Below are 19273 nucleotides of genomic sequence, written 5' to 3'. Positions count from 1 at the left end.
GTTCTCCAAAGTGTATTCTCCATCTACCATCGACTTCTTCTTATAATCTCTAGTTGAGACTTCAACGACCATGATTAAAACTTAATCAATGGTTGAGATTATCTTCTAAGTTGATCCGTGTGAGTTTCTAGATAATTCACACCTTTCTCAATTAATTTCTATTAATTAACCCCTTTTCCTAAGTTAGACTTAAGAAAAATTAAATGATGGCTAATTAATTTAATTGAGCCATTTCTAGGTTGAATTTCCAGAAATGATTTCTGGGTTTTGGAGATCTCATGTGTTTGAGCCTCTCCACAAAGTCTCAAGACTAGAACACCATCCAATGCTTCAAAAACTAACATATTTCTCCCCTAGATGGTGCCCTTAGGGTGTCTTCGCAGTTCCTAAAGAATGAGTTACATATGAGGAGAATTTCTCATCAGTAAGGTGTCATCTCACTTTGTACAAGGGATATCCTACCTGTTTGGGAGGAAAGCCTAACGGGTGGATATGACATATGGCATCAAAGCATCTTCTACAAGGTCAAATCAACTATTTTAGGGGTGGGCCTTAGTCTAAGAGGGTTTGAATGAGCTCTCATGCATTGTTTTATGAAAAGGAAAATGAGCAAACACTATTTAGAGGAGTGCTTCCTTAAAATAGGTTGAAAGTGGTCCCTAGGCCCTCATCAACACCTAGGATGAAGGTAAATTTGACCATATCAAGGAGCACTCACGTTAGGAAGGTATTATGTGGACCTACTTCTATCCTATGCACAAGAAACAAGGGAAAATGCACTTATTTGGAGGTGTGCCCTACATGAAGTAGTTTAAATGTGCTCTCTAATTTTTCTTTTGCGCTCTTAAATAGGTAAGACAACCCTTCCTTGAGAAGCACTTCACTTTTGAGGAGGATTTATGGCATAATTTGAGGAGGGAGGCTAAAGAAGCATTTAAGGAGGGAATAATTTTTAATGAGAGATGGCATTATAGGATCATTCAAAGCATGTGATTTAGTCAAGGAAGCTAAGAATAGGGGAAATATACACTTTTTGAGGGATATTGGGGATTCAAAACACCTTATCTACAAAAATCAAGTATTAAATAAGGAGTGTCCTATAGGAGATGATGACTCTTGGCAAAATTGACTTTGGAAACCCTAAAAGCTGCCATGTAGAGGAGTGTTTCATTCCAAGTGTTTCTAGGATCTTCTAATGAAAAATTTAATGGAAAAATGGTTTGATTGGAGGCTATAAAAGGAAGGAAACATCTCATTTGTAGGTGGAAGTTCAAGATGATTAAAATGCCCCTAAGGTCAAAAAATTTGTAATTGTAGGTGAAAGGAGGAAGCGCTGGACAAATTGGAGCTTCCATCTTCCTCCTTCTCATGGGTCTCATGTGTATGTAATGATGTCATTCATATATCGCTGCTATCTCTTCCTGTAAATGGCTATTTTTGCTTAGCATAGTGGGCTTTTATTTTCTAGAAGAGGAGGCTGAAGTGTGGTTTCTAAATCCTCTTCACTCCTTTGATATTGGCTTTGAATTATGATGAATCAAGGGGGTTGTTCAATCTCTATTTCTTCAATCTCATCTTTGATACCTTATGTGGCTGTAATTATTAATTAATGGATTTGTTGTTATGTCTCTCTTGAACATTTCACATGCCTTTTATATATATATATATATATCAGATTTGTCTATCACTAATAATACTTGTTGTTAGGTGGTTTTATCACATCTTCTTCACCCACTTTCAAGCTCCTTTTGTTACCTAGACTCCATAGCCTAAGAACAAGGCACTAGGTTTTGCTTGGCTTCTTCCTATATTCTATATATGGTTGTTTGTATTAACACTTGAGGACAGATTTGTAGTCTTATTGGGGATTTCCTCCTTGTACTGGAGGAGAGTCAGCCTAAATTGAGGAGGACAATCACCGAGGTGACAATGGGTGATGTCTTCAAGTTTCCCTAGTGTTTGAATTTGATGATTGGACTTATATTTTGAAGTGCATATCTTGAAGATAAGAAATTGGCATGGGAAAATCCCAAGGAGAATCCAGAAATGAGGGGTGAAAAGCATGAATAAAAATCAAAACACTTCCATAAGTTTTTGCTCTAAAATATTTTTTTCTAATGAGGATGTAAGGCTTGAATATCAATATATTCTAATTATAATAACTTAATCTTTGAGTAATAACATGAAAACATTTCTCTTTTGTCTAGTTCACTAGTCAATGTGTATATTATTTTATTTGTAGTTTTACATTTTTCTAATTCTTCCAAGTTCTATGGTGGTTTGAACATATGATTTTTCAATTATTCTTGTGTATTGTTTATATTAATATTTTGTTTGTTAAATACCATTTTTTCTTCATTATATTATTCTTGGTTATAATTTATGAGGATCTGGCTACCTTGCAATTTGTGAGCAATTTTTGTCTTTGGAAAGTTTTATGTATTGCAATGACCAAGAATGTAAATCATATATGGTTTATAAATTTCTAAGTTATCTATGCTTTTATTTATGTGATTTTATATTTTAGAGAGCATAATGGGATCATCATATATTTATTTCGTAGTTATGACACTAATATTAGAGACTTTTGGGCAGCCCACAAATGCAACAATGAAGATAAGAAGGTATGCCCCACTACTTGAAAATATAGCAGTTGAGCACAATGGCATGCCTGGCTCTACGATGAATGAATGGAAGGCCCTTCCTGATATATGGAGAACTACAGTACAGAAATATGGAGATCAAATTGCTGTAATTGATCCTCATCATGATCCACCTTCACAACTAACCTATAGAGAAGTGAGTAAAATTTCACCATTAAAGCCTTTTTATAATCCATTGAACCATGTGCTTTTGTTTATTGTTATGTTAGTAGCTTTGAACTTTCTTACCCTTATATTACATTTATTTATGTTTCCTTTCATAGTATGCTAGCCATTTATCACAGAATGACCTAAAATATGCTTGAAGTTACAATCACTTGGCAAAAAATTTATTTGACATAATATGGTACGTATGGTGGCCATTTATTATTTCTATTTACATGCACAAAGGAATGTTGAATTTGTTAACCTATTGACATAAGGATTTTTTATTTTTCCCATCCATTCACACATCAACATTGAACTAATAGGTAAAGACAATACCGCTGCAATCTACTTAGGTGGTAGTTGCACATGTTCGTTACAAAGGTGTACCATAGCAGTTGTATCAAGTAAAGCAATTTCTAATGTTTTGAGTGCATATATGTGTATGATAAAACTGAAAGAAGAATCATCCTTCAATTAGTGAAGTAACCGTTAAAGAAGAAAAGGATGAGCCAATCCTCAATGCCGATGATAGTGGGAGATTTAAAGGGGTCCAATATTCACGTAAAAACAATAAAGACACCCCCACAAGCTCAAAAGAACCTAACAAGAAAGAATCTCCTCCTAAGGAACCTCCAAAGAAGGATCCTCCCAAGAAAGATAACCCCAAAAAGGATCCTCCTCCAAAAGGGGAATCCAAGCATAAAACTAAAGGTAAGGAGGTTGAGCTTGATGTTGATGTAGGTATTGCCATAGGAAAGATGACTATGCAGGTTCCCTTAAAGGAGCTAGTGAAACTCCCACGCCAACAATGGCAAGCAAAGAAAGCTTTAGGGTTTGAAGAAGAGGATACACCCATCACATTGCAAAATATACACCTCTCTAACACTAACCTGGGACATGAGCCATTCTTACTCACCTTAGCCATTAATGACCTCCTCTTGCACAATTGTATGTTGGATTCAAGGGGCTTCACAAATATCATGCCATTAAAAGTCATGAAGCAACTAAATCTTAGCATCACCTGGAGGTACAAAAGTGTATGTGGTTTCAACTCCAAGCCCGTTGAAGTAGAAGGCCTCATAAAGGATCTCAAGGTGTCATTAGCTATGAATCCGAACATATCATTGCTCATGGATGTTGTGGTCATAGACATACCTGATGTGTGGGGCATGCTATTGTCTAGGAAATGGGGTGCTACTGTGGGTGGTCAACTTCAAATGGATCTATCTTATGTTACCATCCCACAATCCGATGGAACCCCCTTCATTCTCTATAGAGAACCTTTATATCCAACTCATGTGGTAAAACTGGGCCCAATTCCATATTACAAGATCCCTGAGGCTGAGAAACCATCCCCTATCCTTCCTTCTCAAGAGGTTTGTATCCTTAAAAGGCCCAATCAAAAGCAAATAAGAAATGGAGGCCTAAAAAGGAGTTCAAAGTTGGGGATGTTGTGTTGGTTGATAAAAATCCCATTCCCATCAAGATTCATGGGAAGGTTGGTGAAGATTATTATTACATTGCTAAACTTGATGACGAACTTTGGCCACAATCGGTCAAATTAAGTTGTATCACCCCTTTCCTTGACACTTGACGATGTATTATATGCATGTTAGAGTAGGATGCATTGCATGATTATTTTCACATTAGAACTAACATTATATTCTTTTATCATTCTAGATTAGATGCATTTAGATTAAAATTGCGCTTAGAATAAAGTTTACTTCTTGTTGATTTTTATGGCCTAACATAAGCATGGGTGATCATAAGACACCATAAAAACATGTTTCCTCATGTGCTTAGTCTTTGATGTGTAGGTAACGGGTCTTCGGTCCCAAGAGATTGTTGTTGTTCTCGTTACCTCCTTGTTCGAGTACGTTTGTGCACTCTATTGAGAGATCATGTCCCAATTGGAGCCAAATGTTACCCACCCCCTGTGGGTGACACCCATAGGAGAATTTTTTCTCCTAGATGGTCCTCAACCGACAACTAGTAGCCCCTTGCAACCACCAGATAGCTTGATGTGCCATCATCTTTGCCAACTGAGCCAACCATTATGCTTACTTACCCATCTGTTATGATCGTATGTTTGAAGGTGGGCCTTCTAACCCCGAAGGTATGACTTTCATTATGTAGTTGGGTATTTTCTCTACTTATCATGGACACTTTTGGTCATGGATTAGTGGGGAATTTAGCAGAAAGAATGGGCTTGGTTTGTACTCTTGTCCCCTTGTCCAATTTGGTGGTTAACCTTGTATCCTAGTCCCGTGGTATCTCTTTTATTGGCTACTAGCTTTAGGAGTGTGTTGGGTCCCTATAATATTAGTGATTACCCCATTACTATTGTAGTTATATCCCTTATTTATATTGTTGTGCTCCTATTACCCCCATATTGTTATTTCTGTGCCCCATAGAATCCCTCTATCGTTATTTTTGTGGCTTTATATTATTATTGTTAGGTCGGCTGGATTATATTGTGACTCCTTAGACTCCTATATATAGAAAGGAGGTTTTGTCATTTGTATCAGGGAATAATTGTTCATTTATGTAATGTAAAGGAGGTTGCCCCATCGAAGAGGCTGAATTCTAAGGCATTGATCTATCTTTTCTATCTTTTCTTGAGCTGGTTTCATAACATTTGGTATCAGAGCTTTGGATTTTAGGGTTTCGCTGTTCCAAACAGGTCATCGTGGCATTTTCGCTATAACTTTTTTCTGTCACGTTTCAGAAGTCGCAAACAAAACCCATTTGAGAAGAAATCGCGTTGAACCTTGGGTCCGAATTTCAGAGCTTTTCGCGCGATATTTGCGGAGATATGATCTGAGGAAGTTGGTCTTTTTGCAGACTCCTGAATTACATTCAAAACAGGTGACCTGGGGAAAATCGTCATAACTTTCTCTCTGGGAATCAGATTGAAATTTCGTAAGAAGGTACAGAAAGAGGATGGACTGTAGTTTCTTGTATATCTTTTTCAGAACCAAAGATCGAAAATTGTACACGTGGCACTTCATACAAGTTCGCTCTTCTGGAAAGGTCTATAATCAGGTCATCTTGGGAGATTATGCATAACTCTTTCTTGGAGAATCCAATTTGGATCAGACTAGTGGCATTGGAAAGAGGACACAGAGAGCTACTACAGGTCACAAATTCAGAACTAGATGATTGGAAAGTACAGAGATATATCAGAGGCAATATAAAGCTCCTACAAAGTGAAAAAAGGTGTGTAGATTTTTTTTAAATTTTTGCTTAAGCTTGGTTTGAAAATTTATTTTGAAGGAATTCAAAGGGCATAGTAGAGCATTATTATCGGTAACTGATGCCCCGAGGAAAGAAAATGCAAACACCTAGTAAGGAACCTGAAAGCTCTAACATGACTCATGAAGAAGAGGAAGAAATGCTACATGATATATCAAAATTACAAGAACAAGTGCAACAAATGTCATGCTCACAAAAGTTAACAGAAGCTAAGATAAATGGCGTGGAAGCTATAAGATGAATGACATGGAAGCTAAGATGGACAATTTGAAGATAGATTTGAACACAAATTTGAAGACAGGCATGGCAGATTTGAAGACAGATTTGACAAATTTTCTACAAGAAATACTTACTAATGGTGAAAAGGTAGTAAATGAAACTTATGATGAGAACAAAAGAAATGTTAATCATGATTCCATAGACGCTAATGTTGGATCGAACCATATTCCAAAAATCGATATGAGGAAGTTTGATGGCAAGGATCCCGCCACATGGATATTACAGATGGAGCAATTCTTCGATCTCAATAATGTGCAAAACACAAAAAGGGTACGTATGACAACTGTATATTTGGAACCAAATTAGTTTGTATGGTATCAATGGCTTTGTTCTCGTAAACAATTTATCACTTGGGCAATTTTTACGGAAGAATTGGTAGCACATTATGAGGATACAAAAAGCAACACTTTTTTTAGCCAATTGATAAGTCTCAAACAAAAGGGTTCAATAATGGAGCACATTGTGGAGTTCCAAAAATTGAACATAAGGGTAAAAGATATTCCAGAGGAGCATAGGATTGATGTGTTCATAGGGTCTTTAAAGGATAATATCCAACATGATGTTCGCCTTTGGGAACCTGATTCATTAGAGAAGGCATTCAGGTTAGCAAGAAAAATGGAAAGCAAAATCATGGCAACTAGGAAGCATATCATTCACAACTATAAAGACGGAAGTGTTGTTGCCCCCAGTCTTCCACAACCTACAAGGTTGACACCACAACAATTGGAAGAAAAAAGAGCAAAAGGGCTTTGTTACAATTGTGATAGCAAATACACAAAAGGTCATAGGTGTGCTGAGAAGAAATTATTCTACATAGATTGTGAAGAGAAAGAAGAAAAGGAGCAAGAAAGGTCAAAAGAAGAGGATATACTCCAGGAACAAAGCCTAGATGAAGAACAAATAAATCCGACCATATCTTGTAATGCATTGGCGGGAATTACCACTCCTCAAAGCATCAAGATAGAAGGACAAATCAAGAAGAAAAAGGTAATAGTGTTGATTGATTCAGGAAGCACCCACAATTTTATTCATTGTAGGGTAGCAAAAGAATTGAATTGCTTCCTATATCCAGCACCAGAGTGTCAAGTGATGATTGCAAATGGAGGAACAATAAATTGCTTTGGAAAGTGCCATAATATCAAGCTATCCATGGGAGAATATGTATTGACTAGCCCAATGCTTTCCATTCCAATGGAAGGTGCTGATGTTGTACTAGGAGTCCAATGGCTACAATCCTTGGGTACAATAGCTTTTAATTTTCAAGAACTTTTCATCAAATTTTCTACGGAAGGAAAGGAAGTTGAATTAAGGGGTATTGCAGGGAAACTAGGAAAGATAATCAGCTCTAATGGCATGACAAAGCTTCTAAAAAAGGAGCAAAGAGGTGTAATTGCACAATTATGCTCGCTAGATGTTTCCACATTGGAATCATCTATTTCTCCAGATCTCCAAAAAGTCCTGGACAATCATTCCAAGGTATTTGAGACTCCCAAAGGTCTCCCACCTATGCGTGATCATGATCATGCTATTCATCTGATTCTAGGAAGTGTTCCTCCAAACATCAGGCCGTACAGATATCCCTATGTCCAAAAAAGTGAAATTGAACGAATGGTTGCAGAAATGCTAGAGGCTGGTATAATTCAACCGAGTCAAAGTTCTTTCTCAGCTCCAGTAGTATTGGTGCACAAGAAGGATGGATCATGGCGCATGTGTCCGGATTATAGGGAGCACAACAAGCTCACTATTAAAGATAAGTTCCCCATTCCTGTTATTGATGAATTACTGGATGAATTGCATGGATCAATTTACTTCACCAAGTTGGATCTTCGTTTGGGATATCATCAAATCAGAATGAAGATTGAAGACATTCCGAAAACGACATTTAGAACTCATGAGGGTCATTATGAATTTTTGGTCATGCCTTTTGGCCTTACCAATGCACCTTCAACATTTCAAGGTTTGATGAATTCAATTTTCAAACCATTCCTTAGAAAATTTGTGTTAGTATTTTTTGATGATATACTAATCTACAACAAGTCTTGGAAGGATCATGTTGAACATGTTGACAGGGTGCTACAACTATTGGAGGAGAAACAATTATATGCAAAAAGATCCAAATGTTTCTTTGGAGTCCAGGAGGTGGAATATTTGGGTCATATTGTATCTCGTGAAGGAGTTAAGGTATACCGTAGCAAAATTAAAGCCATTAAGGAATGGAAAATCCCCACATCCATAAAGCATCTGCGAGGATTTCTTGGGTTGACAGGGTATTATCTCAAGTTTGTTAAGAATTATGGGAGAATAGCAACACCTCTAACAACATTATTGAAGAAAGATTCATTTTCATGGACTCCGGAAGCAACAAAGGCCTTTGAACATCTTAAAGAGGCAACGTGCCAAGCACCGGTCTTAGCTACACCGGACTTCACAAAAACCTTTATTGTGGAATGTGATGCTTCAGGAAATGGATTGGTGCTGTTCTAATGCAAGATGAAAGACCCATTGCTTTTGAAAGTCGTCGAATCAAGGGAAAGTTTTTAAGCAAAGCTATTTATGAGAAGGAAATGTTGGCAATACTCCATGCACTTAAGAAATGGCGACCCTACCTAATGGGAAGACACTTCAAAGTAAAAACGGATCATGATAGCCTTAAATACCTTTTAGAACAAAGATTATCCTCTGAAGAGCAACAAAAGTGGGTCACAAAGATGTTGGGTTATGACTTTGAAATCATCTACAAAAAAGGGAAGCAAAATGTGGTGGCAGATGCACTCTCAAGAAAGGATGAGGATGTGGAAGCATTGTTGTGTGCCATTTCTATTATCCAATCAGATTGGATAAACGAAGCAAGGGAGGAATGAAAGAATGACAAAGAAGTGTGGGCACTTATTCGAAAGCTACAACAAGATTCCAGTACTTCTGATACATTTAGCTGGCAAAATGATTCGTTATGGTACAAAGATCGCTTATACCTCTGTAAGAATTCCCAGCTAAAACAAAAGATTCTTATGGAATTGCACACTTCTCCCTTAGGAGGGCACTCAGGATTTTTAAAAACTTACCACAGGGTTAAGAAGGAATTTTTTTGGGATGGCCTTAAATCAGATATTCAAAAGTTTGTGGCAGAATGTTTGGTTTGCCAACAAAATAAAGTTGAAACAATTAAGACACCGGGTCTATTACAACCTTTATCCATTCCAAGCCAACGTTGGGAGGAGGTTTCAATGGATTTTATCACAGGTTTACCCAAGTCTGAGGGAAAGAGTGTCATCATGGTGGTAGTTGACAGACTTACCAAGTATGCACACTTTTGTGCATTATCACATCCATTTAAAGCCAGTACAGTTTCTACTGCATTTATGGAAACAGTTCAAAAGCTACATGGAAACCCAAAGATTATTGTAAGTGACAGAGATCCCATTTTCACTGGAAATTTTTGGACAAAATTATTTTCTTGTCTTGGTACTCAGTTAGCTCATAGCTCATCTTATCATCCTCAATCTGATGGGCAAACTGAGATAGTAAACAAAAGTTTGGAAGGATATCTTTGTTGCTTTGTATCTGATAAACAGACACAATGGGTCAAATGGTTGCCTCTGGCTGAATGGTGGTATAACACTTCCTTCCATACAGCAACAAAAATGACCCCATTTATGGCACTTTATGGGTATCACCACCATCCATCACATCTATTTAAGAGAAAATTCTAAGGTTCAGGCAGTGGAACATCACATCGAACATCAACAACAAGTCCTCCAACTCTTAAAGGATAACCTCGTGTTGGCACAAAATAGAATGAAACAACAGGCAGATCAACATCGCAGTGAAAGAAGTTTTGATGTAGGTGATTGGGTATTCCTACGGCTACAACCATATAAGCAAATGTCCCTAAAGCAAGCTAAGAAGGATAATAAATTATCACCAAAGTATTATGGTCCGTACAAGGTGTTGCAAAAGATTGGTATTATGGCATACAAATTGGAGCTTCCTGCAGCTTCTCGATTGCACCCAGTTTTCCATGTTTCATGTTTAAAGAAGGTTATAGGCGACAAGCTCCCAATTCAAACAATATTGCCAGAACTTGACGAGGAAGGAAAAATTATATTGGAACTGGAAGCAGTCACAGAAACAAGAACTTGACAGCTACGAAATCGATCAATTTCAGAGTATCTTATCAAGCGGAAGAACTTATTCGCTGAAGATTCCACATGGGAGGATGAGAATTTTATGCAGAATTATCCAGAACTACTCAAGCGTTGAGGACAACACTTTTTTGAAGGAGAGGGGCATGTTGGGTCCCTATAATACTAGTGATTACCCCATTACTATTGTAGTTATACCCCTTATTTATATTGTTGTGCCCCTATTACCCCCATATTGTTATTTCTGTGCCCCATAGAATCCCTCTATTGTTATTTTTGTGGCTTTATATTATTATTGTTAGGTCGGCTGGATTATATTGTGACTCCTTAGACTCCTATATATAGAAAGGAGGTTTTGTCATTTGTATCAAGGAATAATTGTTCATTTATGTAATGTAAGGAGGTTCCCCCCTCGAAGAGGCTGAATTCTAAGGCGTTGATCTATCTTTTCTATCTTTTTTTGAGCTTTCTTGAGCTGGTTTCATAACAGAGTGCCACTATATGGGAAATCCCGATTTTGGTTGCGTGGTCCCATTTCCTAATACCACATATATCACTCTCCTCTGCTCATTATGACCCATTTTCACATATCTCCCATCCGGGTCCACATTTGTCCATTGGGTCCACAAGGAGTTAGCCTCCCCCTCCCCTCATCCACACTTTGGGTCCGGCCTGGAACGATGCCCCAGAGGTTGATGCAGCTAAAACGAAAGTTAAAGGCATAATTTGGCCACTTTTGATAGGAAATGTACGAAATGCAAAAGATGGACATGACATACAAATTTAGCACGTGGGAAAAGGCAACACGAGTTCTATGTTGAAGGAAATGTAACTAGGTTCGGTCTTCATAAATGTACTTTTGATATTTGTACTTATTCAAGAAAAAAAATATTATTTCTATAATATATGTCAACGAGTTTCTTGTTCATTGAAATAGGTCTAGCACATGTTTTTTTTTTCTTTGCAAATACTAACTTCTATTAACTGAAAGGCAAAATATTTTTACATATGATCGAGGTGTAAGGTTTAGCACATGTTAAGTGCTATAGGTGAGCCAAATAGTCAAAAGGAAATGTTGAAGGCCTTAAGGGCATGTTACACCATGTATGATTATGTATTAGGGTCAAGAGAATACCTCCAAGCAAAGTCAAGTCCCCTCCAATGCAAAGGCACCACCAAAGAAGCCATCTGAAGCAAGCTCAACAAGTTGGCCTTTCTAGTCGGCCTAAAAGGAGGGACAATCCTCTATATATAGAGGCTGTCCACTCCACCAAAACACACTCACTTACATCTCTGAAATCTGTGAAGTAAAGAGGCAAGTAAAGGGTAACGAAGGACAAAGGAGAGGTCTCCAAGTGCAACGAAGAAGGTGAATCCTAGATCGAAGTCAAGAGGACCATTTCTAGGGCAGTTGCAGTCACACGTGCGAGAAAAAGGAAGGTTGCCTGCAGTCATAACAACAGTAGTATATCAGCATCACATCTCTCATTTGTTTGGGCTAGAACATAGGCCTAAAGGGCCTCCCACCCAAGCGAAGAAGTAAGGAAGAAGAGTGAAGGTAATAGGGTTGTTCTAAAGCCTATTACAGCCACACGTGCGAAGAGAAGGAGGCTGTCTCTACTAGTATAACAACCCTCCCATTACAGTCATACAAGTTCGTTGGTTGGTGAAGAGAAGAAAGGGATCATCATAAGGAAAGGGTCTCATCAAAGGTATTTCTTCTAGAGCAAGTGCAACAAGGTTTACTAACAGTTGAAAGAAGAACGAAGTGCCGGAAGAAGGAGGACGAAGTGCTAGAAGAAGAAAGTGCCGGGGAACAAAGTGAAGAAAGGAGGAAGGACTTGACTTGTGCTTGGAGGATATTCTTGTCAAGGGTTTAGGGTTTGGAATTGATCAATAAGAAGCTTCAATAAGAGAAACTTACTTAAGGTTTTTCCTCTCAAGAGAAGAGAGGTTTTGGCCCTGGCAAAGAGCCAACATCTTGTGTTCTTGTTCTTATGTTTTGGTAGCAGTTTGATGAAGCACACATACATGCATTAATAATAAGAAGAATAAGATTAAGCTAACAAGAAAAAGTAAAAAGACTCCACAAATTGTTATCAAGTAACGAAGAATCACACTCCACTTATTTTCCCTAAATTCTTCAACACTCTACCCCTTATCATTATGGCCATCACCCTAGTTCTTAGGGCCCCTATATTAGCCCCTTGCATCATTGAGGAACCCATGATTGTCCCAACCCCTGGTGGGCGATGAACAACCCAATCTTAAGGGGGTATTCACTGTTATATTATTCGCATCATGCTCTCATCCCGTGGACCCCCGAGAAATTATAAAAGAAAAATCAATAAAAGGCAAAAGGGATGTGAAGAAGGGTGGAAAAACAAAGGTTGGGGTAACTCCTGTACCATGATTACTCCCTCCTACATCTATACACCCAAGTGTGGGCTTTCCTCATCATAGCTACCCTTGTACCATGGCATGTGGCTTGGACCCTTCCCCTGATGCCCCACTCTGTTGCATCATTATATCACATGACACTTGCCATATGACAAATGTACCATGGACCTGTCACTCCCTTAGAGGTAGAAACCACCTACTAGGGTTCTTGATTAACCTCCTTCTAGATCTTCGAGACACGTGTACACCCTAAAGCCCATTATGGAAGGGCATACCACTATGAAGTGGCCACTTGGTTCCATGATTTGTAAGCTCATTTTCTCAATTACACTAATAATTTGATGTACTAGAAGGTGAGAGGATGCATTGGATCTTATACATGATTGCAGGTGGGTCTTCATCTTGGGGTTTGGTCTCCCTATACGGGGTCCAAGCCCTCCAGAGGGTCATATTGGCATTTGTAGGGTGTACGTTGAGAGCCATGGGCCTCCTATATAGTTGAGAGTAGATAGCCATGCCATGGAACGCGTTAGTAGCATTCATTGCTCGCTCGTGTTCCACTTGTTAGATGAATCTGATGCACCTAGACCGCCTTGCCCATCCAGCTACACACTTGCACCACACACTTGGCAGTTGATCTAGGGCCCATATGAGGTTGTGTTTCACCATGGGAAACGAAGGGAGGGCTTGGATCATTGTTCCTGCCATTGCATATGGGATACACGATTGTTCGATCAACTTGGAGACCCATGAGGATGATTTTGTGCCCCCCCACAACCACTTTGGAGTTGTTAGTTTTTGTAGCATTGGATGTGTTCTAGCCATGAAATTTGGTGGATAGGTTAGAATACATGAGATCTCCAAAACCCAGAAATCGTTTCTAGAAATTCCACGTAGAGATGGCTTAATTAGATTTTTAGCTGATTTTTAAATAATTCCTTAGTCTAAACTTAGGAATATGGCTGATTAATCAGAATTAATTAAGTCAAGGTGAGAACTCCCTAGAAACTGACACACATCGATCCAGAAATGATCTGAGCCATCGATTAAGATTTAATCTTGGTTGTTGGAGTCTTGATAGGAAGATATAAGAAGGGATCGATGTGGTGATGGAGAGTGCACCAGAGTCACTTGGAGAATTCAATTTTCCAGAGTAGTAGCAGTTAGTTGTCAGAGATTTCAAGCTTTAGTTAGGCAGTGGAGATAGTGAGGGGCAGCGATAGTGATCTAGAGGAAGTTTTCCATATTCGAAGAGGCAACAACAAGTGACAGAAGTGATCCACATAGAAGGAGCGCAGACACTGCATAGAAGACGACGCAGAGCAGTTCGATTTAGCTGAGGAGGAAGTTGATTCAGTTTCCAGAGGCCAGGAAAGTCTTCCAGAGTGTTGGAGAGTCACTTCCAGCAGCAGAGGCAGGCTAGATGGCTTGCTCAAAGGCAAAATTGAGTCACATGTGTGAGAGACAACGCAGAGGCAGTGCAAAAGGGTTCACGCTGGGGTTTGGACGGTCAGATTTCTGTAGAAGCCAGTGCCAGGATTGCTTGTGGGGTGAGAAATTTTTTCTCTCTAATTTTTTCTGTCAGATACTTGCTGATTGGAATGTCAGTTGTGCATCCATAAATTGTACTTAGATATTCATTGCTGCATAATAATAAAACCCTCACTGCTGCACCGATTTTCCCAATTTGGGTTTTCCCAGGGACATTTGTCCAAAAATAACAGTGTCATTTTTATTGTGTGTGCTAGTATTTTCTCAGTTCCAATGCTATTTATTTTCCACAATTTTATTTGTGAAGTCTGCAATGTGTTTATTTCGATGTTGCCATAGCAATAAACTGAATAATTAATTTATCAGTTAGAAGAAATAATACCAGTTGTTGCAATAAGATTCCAATTATGGACATGGTATCAGAGTGTGAGTGATAAGATGGGAACCTTAGAAGCAGAGGAAGAATTTCACTGCATAGAGGGAGCAACAGGCCAAAATTCTTGAGGCAGCGTAGTGCTCAGACAGGTAGGCTGAATTGCTGGGCTAGCGGTTTGATTTTTCAGTTGTAGGAGTGCAAAAAATTTGATTTGCCTAGGAGAGTGATTCCAGTAGTCAGAGGGAGTAGCTGCAACTCAGATTTTCGTTGAGCAGATTCCTAGTTGGACGCAGAGGGTTTTGCTGCAGGTTGTAGAAGCAGAATCTGTGCCGAGTGGAAGAGAAAAGCATACACAACAGAGAGAAAATTTTCTGCAGGGAACTTCAAGTCCTGGAAGTTCGATTTTTCCAGGCAGATTGGTAGTAGTAGCTAGTAAATCTACGTATTCTAGAAGGGAGTGCAAATAGCAAAGCAACAGCCGAGCACTGGGAAATAGGGAGCTTTTGACAATTTCAGAGATGGCTATTGTAGGGCTTAGAGATCATGATAGGTTGGATGGAACTTCCAACTATGTCATATGGAAGGCTAAGATGTCCTTCCTTCTAGATGAATATGGCCTGAAAGTCTACATCGATAATGTTATGGCAGTGCCTCAGGATGTAGACCAGCTCAAGGAATATAGGAAGGAGATGGGCGAAGCAGTGGATCCTGGATGGAGTCGGGGACCATATAGTCTCACATATAGCGACCAAGGGAACGACCAAAGAGATGTGGGATGCTCTCTCCACGCTATGCTAGGGTACTTCCGAGCAGCAGAAGATGGTCCTAGAGGAGAAGCTAAGATGCATCAAGATGCAGAAGGGGGAAAGCATAGATCCCTTCCTCACTAGGATTCAAGAAGTCTGAAACTAGCTTTTAGCTATTGGGACAGTGTCTCAATCCTCAAAGCTAGTATGATTGGCACTTAATAGTGTCTCAAAGGATTGGTAGGTCTTCATCCAAAGTATATTGGGTAGAGACACACTACCAAGATGGGATAGAATGTGGGCCGATTTGCAGTAGGAGAAGTTGATATGAGCTCTGTTGAAGAGCTCCATCAGTGGGAGCAGTGGCAACAGTCAGAAGGTGGTGAAGGAGGAGAATGCGGCCTTCGCATCTAAGGATCCCAGTTAGGGGCAGGGGGAGTAGAAGAAGAAAAAGGAGGACTTGTTAAAGGTTAAGTGCTTCAGGTGTGGTGAGTTCAGTCACTACAATACACAGTGTCCTCTCAGGAAAAAGGACAAGTGGAAGAAGCAAGACCAGGCAACAACACATGCTGAGATTGATAGGCTATCTTCCAGGTTGGAGGAAGACTTCACGATTATGGCAGCCATACCTCCAAGAGTGAGGTGGGATGACTTAGAGTTGTAGCCCCAGAGAGCTACAAAGTGGGAAGGGTCCTTGAAGAGTCCACCTCATGGATCAATACTTGGCTACGGGGTCCCACAGTATTCAGTAGCAAGATGGATCAGTGTCAGAGGTGCAGTTAGAATTTCAGAATGACAGTTGCAGACTAGTTACAATTAGATGCTGGAGAGCGTAGTGCAGAGTGGCACAATGTAGAGTCAGCGGCAACGCAGATTGTTTAGAGACAGTGCAAAGGCTAGAAGCAGTCATGACTCGGGAGACAGATGTATCGTACTGAACATAGTTGAAACTTGATTCAATATTTTGGATGCTTTTCAATTGCAGTTGCAACAACAACAAAGTTGCAGTGCAAATGCAGTGTTGGGAGCAGTACAATAGGTTTAACAACAACACAGATGTAACATCAGAGTTGTGCAGTGCTTGGTGCCATTAAGTCAAGGTGAAAATTCTATAGAAACTCACACGGATCGATCTCGAAACAATTTGAGCCATCAATTAAGATTTAATCTTGGTCGTTGGAGTCCCAACAAGAAGATATAAGAAGGGATCGATGTGCTGATGGAGAGTGTACCAGATTCGCTTGGAGAATTCGATTTTCCAGAGTAGCAGCAGTCAGTTGTCGGAGAGTTCGAGCTTCAGTGAGGCAACAGAGATAGTGAGGGGTAGGGATAGTGATCTGGAGGAAGTTTTCCATATCCGAAGAGGCAACAGCGAGTGACCGAAGTGATCCACGTAGAAGCAGTGCAGAGCCTGCGTAGAAGCTGATGCAAAGCAATTTGATTTAGTTGAGGAGGTCGATTCAGTTTCTAGAGGCTGGGAAAGTCTTCAAGAGGGTCGGAGAGTCACTTCTAGCAGCAAAGATAGGCTAGACGACTTGCTCAGAGGTAGAATTGAGTCACACGTGTGAGAGAAAGCGTAGAGGCAGTGCAAAAGGGTTCATGCTGGGGTTTGGACGACCAAATGTTTGTAGAAGCTAGTGCTGGGATTGCTTGTGGGGTGAGAGAATTTTTCTCTCTAATTATTTCTGTCAGATACTTGCTAATTGGATTGCCAGTTGTGCATCCATAGATAGTACTCAGATATTCATTGCTGCATAATAAGAAAACCCTCATTGTTGCACCGGTTTTGCCAAGTTGGGTTTTTTTTGGGGACATTTGTCCAAAAATAACGGTGTCATTTTTATTGTGTGTGCTAGTATTTTCTCAGTTCCAACACTATTTATTTTCCGTAGTTTTATTTGTGAAGGTTGCAGTGTGTTTATTTCAATGTTGCTGTAGTAATAAACTGAATAATTAATTTATCACTGAGAAGAAATAGTACTAGTTGCTGCAATAAGATTCTAGTTGTGGAATATTCACAGGAGCACCACAGGTCATTTGCTTGGAGATTAAGGGGCCATCCCCTTCATCACTATTTATGGAGCCCTTCCACTCATTTTGGCACATGAAAGACTTCACTAGGCCTTTCAAATGGCCCTCCTAGCTATTGTATTACCATTTCAACCCTTTAGAGAGGCTTATTTTTCATATTATAGAGCTACTTGGTGGGCTTGTCACCAAAGGATGTTATTTTGCACATTATTTTATTATTAGGAGCATCATTAGGCCTAATTAGTCAAATTGAACCCTTAGAGGATCATATATATTGATGAGAGGATCATTTCATTCCTCATCATCACTTGGATTGATATCTCTCTCTTCCTGAGAATTTTGCACTACTGTTTGATGGACAAGTTGGAGAATCATTTAGGCACTTCGATGTTTGGATAATCTTTTCTTGATCTGGGATCTTCGTTTTTGTCTCTATTTGATGATTGGATGTGATCACTATACTTGTAAGTTCTATTTCATGCTTATCTTTGCCTCTTGTATACATGATTAGTGTGTGGAATTTTCGCTCATGAAATTTGCTCTAATTGAATGCGAAATCATGAAAAATTTGGATTCATTAGGTTACAGGTATTGCATACGTTACATGTTTGTAGTATGGTGAATGAACATTCCTAGGGGTAAATTGTCTCTATGATTGCCTTGAAAAGTCGTCAAATTCGACAATAAGAAGTATAAATTCCTTGGTGACCTAGTAGTTGCCGCTTAGGGCTATGCGAAGTTGCCATAAGGACTCCTTGGTTGGGTAAAAGAACTCCAAAATTGAAATCATACTGACTCCATCTCTCCCAATAGGCAAGGCACTGATCTAATCCTTGGTGATCACATTAGAGACTATCTCATTTCACCTTTTCTCTTTTCCCTAAGCCCTAACCCTAGAGGTCTCCGAGGGCATCATGTGAAATTTATTGGAGCCATCCATTTTAAGAGCGAGTTGAACTTCAACTGCGTTGGGGTTTTATCTTGGTCCTAACAAACTTTGAAGCATTTTCTACGACTATATTATGAGAAATCCCAAGCCCTAGCTCCATAGTCATTCTTGTTCCTAGGTTTCCTTGGTTAATGGTTTCCTCAAGAGTCATTGCACTCAAACTCAAGTAGAATTCATATCGCATTGACTCTATTCTTCTCCCTTGCTTAGTCTAGATCTTTTGTTTCAAGTTTCACCCAAAAGCCTGGGCTTTGCTTGGGTCCCCTTAGGCTTCTTTGTGGTCCCATACCTTCATCACTCCTTATTTCACAAGACCACTCAGAAACCCTTTCGCTTTAGGAATCTTGGATCTAGGGCACCCCTCGTCAAGAGATATTTCTAATCCCTAGGTCTAGGTCTCCTTTGAGCTTTTCTTGGAGAGCCCCATACCTTGCTTCTAAAGCAAGCAAACCCTATCATTTGAGTCTCTCCTATGAATGGGCTCTAGAAATCACTACCTATCCTATCATTAACTCATCATTCCTAGTGATTTCCCTATAATGGGATGCCTCCCATCGGTGAAAGTCCGTAGAGCAAGGGGCATCGACTGAGGTGACAGTGGGTCCCTATTCCATTGTTGTCACTTGATCTAGTAGTAATCCCCTAAGAAGATCTACTAGGATCCCTGCTAAATTGAGCTGTAACAGGACCCATGGTATTCGAATGACCCATGATATTCGGATAACCATCTCAATAAAAGGAAAGGAGGAGCTCATTCATGGGTGTGATTAGATATTTGGTGAATTATTTTTCTT

The 19273-nt window shown here is 39.5% G+C and overlaps 1 protein-coding gene across 3 annotated transcripts in view; it reads left to right on the top strand.

The window, feature by feature from the left end:
* The window catches only part of LOC149217954 (long-chain-fatty-acid--[acyl-carrier-protein] ligase AEE15, chloroplastic-like), a 447245-nt gene that overhangs the window by 80773 nt on the left and 347199 nt on the right, over nucleotides 1-19273 (top strand). For all 3 annotated transcript variants that reach the window (XM_089393097.1, XM_089393099.1, XM_089393098.1), the window contains one exon: nucleotides 2596-2799. In XM_089393097.1, coding sequence (XP_089249223.1) covers nucleotides 2596-2799 — 204 coding nt within the window. The remainder of the gene's footprint in view (nucleotides 1-2595; nucleotides 2800-19273) is intronic.

The sequence above is a fragment of the Pinus tabuliformis genome, chromosome 1_1 (assembly GCF_031772625.1).
Source record: "Pinus tabuliformis cultivar Carrire ecotype Pingquan chromosome 1_1, CPIR1, whole genome shotgun sequence".
NCBI lineage: Eukaryota > Viridiplantae > Streptophyta > Pinopsida > Pinales > Pinaceae > Pinus > Pinus tabuliformis.
Note: the sequence above shows the minus strand (reverse complement) of the source record. Positions and strands in the feature narration are given on the sequence as shown.